At 30.5% G+C, this 6,765-nt stretch overlaps 2 protein-coding genes across 2 annotated transcripts in view; both read left to right on the top strand.

Annotated features, from left to right (window-relative positions):
- LOC114194606 (calcium-dependent protein kinase 2-like) overlaps window positions 1-2,867 on the top strand; it is a 7,904-nt gene extending 5,037 nt beyond the window's left edge. The window contains exons 2-9 of the mRNA XM_028084943.1: window positions 1-660; window positions 832-975; window positions 1,064-1,216; window positions 1,373-1,488; window positions 1,710-1,877; window positions 1,963-2,090; window positions 2,324-2,423; window positions 2,603-2,867. Of these exons, the coding sequence (XP_027940744.1) occupies window positions 1-660; window positions 832-975; window positions 1,064-1,216; window positions 1,373-1,488; window positions 1,710-1,877; window positions 1,963-2,090; window positions 2,324-2,423; window positions 2,603-2,674 (1,541 nt within the window). The 3' untranslated portion in view covers window positions 2,675-2,867. The remainder of the gene's footprint in view (window positions 661-831; window positions 976-1,063; window positions 1,217-1,372; window positions 1,489-1,709; window positions 1,878-1,962; window positions 2,091-2,323; window positions 2,424-2,602) is intronic.
- A 2,294-nt stretch (window positions 2,868-5,161) lies between these two features.
- LOC114195170 (B3 domain-containing protein At2g24670-like) lies at window positions 5,162-6,067 on the top strand. Its single transcript, XM_028085561.1, has one exon. The coding sequence runs from the start codon at window positions 5,162-5,164 to the stop codon at window positions 6,065-6,067; it is 906 nt and encodes a 301-aa protein (XP_027941362.1).
- The last annotated feature ends 698 nt before the right edge of the window (window positions 6,068-6,765 follow it).

Genomic DNA, 6,765 nt, shown 5'->3' with positions numbered 1-6,765 from the left:
AAGAGCACATTGGTTACAGAAATGCTGTTGGGGGAGCCCACAATCACAAGAGCCATGAACCCTTTGTGAACCAATTACCCGAGAAACATGCTCCTCACGCTGTTTGGAGGCACACTGTTCCTTCTCCAGGCCCAAAACATGTTCACAAGGCTGACACAATCACAGGGAAGCCATTTGAGGATGTTAAGCAGCACTATACTCTTGGGAAAGAATTGGGGAGAGGCCAATTTGGGGTGACTTATCTCTGCACTGAGAATTCAACTGGTTTGCAATATGCCTGCAAGTCCATTTCAAAGAGGAAGCTTGTGAGAAGAGATGACAAGGAGGATATGAAGAGGGAGATTCAAATTATGCAGCATTTGAGTGGACAATCCAACATTGTGGAGTTCAAAGGTTCTTATGAGGACAAGAACTCTGTTCATGTGGTCATGGAGCTGTGTGCTGGTGGTGAACTTTTTGATAGGATCATTGCCAAGGGGCACTACAGTGAAAGAGCTGCTGCTTCGTTGTGTAGACAGATTGTTAAGGTTGTTAACATCTGCCATTTTATGGGAGTGATGCATAGGGATCTGAAGCCAGAGAATTTCTTGTTATCCAGTAAGGATGATAAGGGACTTCTCAAGGCCACAGATTTTGGTTTATCGGTTTTCATAGAAGAAGGTACATTTGTTATCCATTTATTGGTCTTCTGTTATGAGAATTAACTTGTTGTGCATTCCTGAAAGATAAGTAGTATGTAGATTCTGGCATAGCTGAGAATAAAATGTACATATCTTTATCTTCCACTATGAACATATACTCATTTTTTTTTTTCTGATTATTTCTGTACAGGAAAAGTGTATCGGGACATAGTTGGCAGTGCTTACTATGTTGCTCCAGAAGTTCTTAATCGTAGCTATGGGAAGGAAGCAGATATATGGAGTGCAGGAGTAATGCTGTATATCTTACTTAGTGGTGTACCTCCATTTTGGGCAGGTACACTCTGACTTTGAGATGTTTGATAAAATGCTAGCTTAATGCTATTTTGCACTTGACTAATTTTTTCATGAAACATGTGTTGTAGAGACGGAAAAGGGAATATTTGATTCCATATTGAAGGGTCATATTGACTTTGAAAGCAATCCATGGCCAAACATATCAAGCAGTGCTAAGGACCTTGTTCGCAAAATGCTTACAAAGGATCCAAAGAAACGCATTACTTCAGCTCAGGTTCTAGGTAGGTAACTTGTATTATATATGTTTTATCCTCATTGAAATTCAATAAACTATATCTGTATAGTGTTCATTGCAGCATCCTTAAGATTTTTCTTGGTTAATGAATTGTAATTTGTCTGCTAATTGTTTGCTTGTTGTGTATTGTTTGAATAATCAGAACACCCGTGGCTTAGAGAAGGTGGCAATGCTTCTGACAAGCCAATAGACAGTGCAGTGCTTTCCAGAATGAAGCAATTCAGAGCAATGAACAAACTAAAAAAACTAGCCCTCAAGGTTAGTCCAGCCACAAGATGCATGAAGAGACCACAATGCTCTTTTATGTTTACTGTGTTTGAATTTCATAACATATTTCACCTCTGTCTAAAAATAGAGAGCTAATTTTAACACAATGTCTATTTTAGTCAGTAATTCTACTTAGTGTTACTCTGAATTGTTTGAATCTTTTGTGACTTATGTTTGAACCTAAGTTGTTTGCATTTTGAATGATCTTTTAGGTCATTGCTGAAAATCTTTCTGAAGAAGAGATCCAAGGTCTGAAGGCAATGTTCACAAATATGGACACTGACAACAGTGGTACAATCACCTATGAGGAACTGAGAGCAGGATTGCAAAGACTTGGCTCAAAGCTAACTGAAGCTGAAGTGAGACAACTTATGGATGCCGTAAGTTGTTGTCAAGTTCAACAATATTTGTCATTCAATGTTTTTTCCATGTTCTTTGAAGCTTACATTCTTTTCCTTAATTTAGGCTGATGTAGACGGAAATGGAACAATTGATTACATAGAATTCATCACTGCAACAATGCACAGATACAGGTTGGAGAGAGATGAGCATCTTTATGGGGCCTTCCAATATTTTGATAAAGACGGGAGTGGGTAAGTTCATCTATTGTGAATTTTCCATAGTATGCATTCTCAGCCTCAGTTCTTTGGACAGTTGAATTCAGTTCTCAAAAATGAAGAAGATCATATACCATAAATCCTATTTCTTCCAAAACCAAAGAGCACATTCATTACCAATCATTTCATTAATCAATGAATGAATGTCTCTATTTAGAATTTGAAGAAAAATGACACATGTAAGTTTTTTTTGTTTGATTCCATCACAGGTATATCACAAGAGATGAACTGGAAACAGCCATGAAGGAGAATGGTATGGGAGATGAGGCCACAATCAGGGAAATTATATCTGAAGTTGACACTGATAATGCAAGTCCATACTTTGACACACACTACATTCATTTGATAACACATTTTGAGAGTAAAATAATCATAAAAAGAGTGAACTTTTGTGGTATCTGTAACATTTTTTTGCAAGTGAAAGTATTATTTATTACTCATCTTGTATTCTAGTTCCATAGTTAACACTGAATTTTGTGGTTTCTCAGGATGGTAGAATCAACTATGACGAATTTTGTACAATGATGAGGAGTGGAACCCAGAAAGGAAAGCTATTCTAAAGGTTTCCAAAATTTATCATACATTTTTAGGCATGTAAAGTTTATCTTTTAGAGTTGTGTTGAGCTACGTGAAGACTTGGTTGTCAACTCTTATTTCTCTTTTTCGTTTCCTTTTCAATCTGAATCTTTTCTATTGAGTCCTCATGTAATTTATTGTGGACAAATAAAAAGTGGAGTTTGCCAGTGAAAGTAATTTTTCAAGTTAGATTGTGCAGTTTGTTAAATGGAACCTGAATATATACAATCAATGAAACTATGATACTATTTCAATTTAACCAATTTAGTCTATTTTTCAGAGGTAGAGATATTAGGTAGCTTAAAATAGGATTAAAGACATGAATGAATTCATATATCAAATATTAAGGACTATTTTAGTTAACTATAATTTTGATTTCTTTCAAACAACTGCACGTATCTTAATAATTTTATAAGGAAACTAACTGATAACACAAATTCCTTGTTAAGTCGAGTGTTAATTTTTTGTTATAATATCTGCGTAATTTCAATAACAAATCAATTGACGAAATCATTTAAAATTAATAAATAATATAAACTTCGTCATAATAAAATCAAAGTAGTCAAAATGAATATTTAACTCGTAAAATTATAAAATTCTATTATTTTATATTGTAGTTATGAGTTAAATTATAAAATGATAAAATTATATAAATTTATGTTTTCTTTAAATTTTTGTTGCACTTGTCTCTTCACCTGCATAATTAAATGAATTCAGTTTAAACTAAACTTAAACTCAATTAAAAGTTAATAAATGCTATTGGAAAAGATGCTGCAATTTTTGCATAATTGATAATTGGGTATGTTATAATTTTACTTCTAAAATTGTTTGTCTTCAGATGTAACCTTATGATGTTACATTTAGTTTAATCATAATTTGTGGTTTGTTCTATCATGAATGTTTTCATTCATAGTTTTTTTTTTTAATTTAAATTTGACTTAATAACTTCTGTTTTGTCATTATTTTTGTTAATAAGTATCTCAGTCCCTGTCCTTCAATTTGTTTTTATCTTAATTTATTTTTGACTTTTATAATCAGATTCTATATTATCATTATTGTTAATTTTTGACTTGAATACTGTTTGTGTATAACTATTTGTAAAGATAAAGATAAAATTGAATTATATTACAAAAATTAAAATCAAATCGAAATAAAAATAAAATATTGAAATACCGACTTAATATTATTTAACAAAAATACTGAATAAAGTAATTAAGTCTTTAAACTTTCAATATAAAAGTATGCTGTGTAAAACCTGGATGTGAATTAATAGCGGAATATATTTTTTTTTCATGCTTTGTTACGTTTCTTAATATGGTATAAAAATATTCTTTTGACTAAAATATATATATATATATATATATATATATATATATATATATATATATATATATAAAGATAAAAACACAAATATGTTTTATTTTACATTTGTGAAAACAAATGTGCGTAACTGTTCATGATAAAGAAATTATAATTTAAAAATAAATATTATTATATATATTTTATTTATTTAGTAAATAAAATTAATTAATTATTTTAAAAAATAGTTAAATTAAAAACATTATTAAATTTATAAAACAAGTTAAATTTAAATAAAAATAATAATTTGAAGGGTAAAGTAAGAAAAAAATTGTAAAAAAGAAATGAGAAGTCTTTTATATATATATATATATATATATATATATATATATATTATAACTATTAATTCTAAGAGTATAAAACATATTTTATTTTATTTGTTTTAAGAATAAATTCTTAGTTGTGATCAACTTAAAGGATTGTTTTATAATCATTATAATAATAACAAAACTAATATATATTTACCTTAAATACAAATATAAAACTAAAAGTAAATTATTGGATGATAAAGTAAAAATAATCTCTGCATGTTATTTCCGTTATATAAAAAACATATATTAGCCAATTATGTTCTATGTTTGAACCGGTTTGCCACTTGGTTTCTCTACTGTGTAACATTTGGCTGAAAAACAGTAAGTTAACATGAAATATAAACAAAGTTTCTCTTTTCTTTTACACAATGTCTATATTACTAAATTTAAAATCTCATATAATCAAGAATTTACTAACTGTATACAATATCATATAAAATAAAAATCTATTTTAATGAAAAAATATCAATTAAATTTCCCATAATCAGAAATATACTAAATCTACACAATATCTTATAAAATAAAACTTATCTCTAAGTTTAACAATAGCATAATCTATAATATATATATAAAAAAAAATTACACAAATATTATCCTATTAACTAAAATTATATTGATCTGATCATATTACCTTAATTATTAAATCAAAATATTTGTACTGATATGAATATACTATTAAAAAATTAGTTTTATCTTTTTTGCATGTTATTTATATAAAGATGAGTTGATGAAATGCAAAACACAGAAACAAAATTGGTCTAATTTACAAGAGGTGAAGAGTGTAGAGTGAAACACAAAGCAATGAAAGAGAAAATGCTTAAAGCAGTTGGAAAGAAGAAAGTTGGAAATGGAGATGATCGGACTTCAACGATGAGTGACTTTCTTGCCAAAGAAGAAAACCATTCTCTTTATGGAGAAGAGTTTTCCATGAAAATGGGTGAAAGCAGTCTCAAAAGGAAAGAGAAAGAAGCAGAAAGTAATGATAAACCATCAAAGAGAATAAAGACTGAAGAAGGATGTAGCAGCAGCAGAAGCAACAATGATGACCTATTCCGATTCAGATCAACAAAAAGGGTTAGTCATTTTAGTCATTTCCAACAAAGTGATGATAACCCACCAAAGATAATGAAGAAGGAGAAGGGATGCAGTGACAAGAAATCAAAGTTTGAGTATTTGTTGGACGCAGTGTCCTTATTTAGTGCATACGAAGAGGAACAACAAAAGAATAAGCATGACTTGAGAAACAATGAAAGTGTGGAGAATGAGGAAGAAGGTCATGAATCTGATGATGCATTGCTGCCAAGAGAATTTCAAGAAAAGATTGAAGAACTTAATGGATCTGAGGTGAAGTTTGTGATCGAAAAGACACTTTTTAGTACAGATGTGAACCCAAAGCATGCTCGTTTGTCCATTCCACCTTCGAAGATTGCCAACAAATTTCTTTCAGAAACTGAGGAGTCGTCATTGAATGAGAGTATCAAAGAAAATGGAAGGCTTGTTGGGTTGCCAGTGACTGTGTTGGATCCATCTTTGAATGAGTACAAGATGTGCTTGAAGAAGTGGAACATGGAAAAAACTTGCATCTACAACTTAACAAAAGGATGGAACCAGATTGTGCGTCAGAATCATCTTGAACTCCATCATACGCTGCATCTTTGGTCTTTCAGAGTCTCTTCTCGGTTGTGTTTCGCAATTGTTAAAATCTGAACAGATCAACACTACCTTTTGATCTCTTATACACTATATATTATTTATATATATGAATTGTTCATTCACGTACATACATTATATGCAAGTTTTATATATGTTGTTGATGGGTATGATAAGAAAGGCATGTAATAATATGTTCCTTTCTGATAGCGTTATAATTCGAATCATCGTCTTTCTGACAGCAAAAATCTGTGTCACCAAACACCTGTGATGATATCATTGTTATGTGAACAAACACATGATAGTATTAGGTTGATGAAAACATTGGGGTGTTGTTTGTTTTTTTATTCTATAATCAGTAATTTGTTCATCAACTTAAGATGTAAAAATGGGTAAGAAAATAGAATGTATTTGATGATAGAAATAATATATGAATAAGATACAATAATACAATATATTCAAGTATGAGTTAAAAATTGTGTACCTGGAACTAATGAAGGATCCATGAAAGCACGTAGTATGAGATGTTGCTGTTCTCTTTCTGATAGATATTTTCAAGCGTAAAAGTATTTTACGTTGTTACATTAAAATTGACTAATGGGTATCGGTTTTATATCCCCTCAGCAGAGACCAGGGACCTCTCAAAATGTATCTGATTATTCAAGCCCATCACAGACCCCGTTTATTAAACAATCCAACCCCATCACAGATCGTTTATCAGAATACCCAAAATTTATATATATATTACCCATATA

Source organism: Vigna unguiculata, chromosome 8 (genome assembly GCF_004118075.2).
Source record: "Vigna unguiculata cultivar IT97K-499-35 chromosome 8, ASM411807v1, whole genome shotgun sequence".
In the NCBI taxonomy this organism is placed as follows: domain Eukaryota; kingdom Viridiplantae; phylum Streptophyta; class Magnoliopsida; order Fabales; family Fabaceae; genus Vigna; species Vigna unguiculata.
This window is presented reverse-complemented; position numbering and strand designations above follow the sequence as displayed.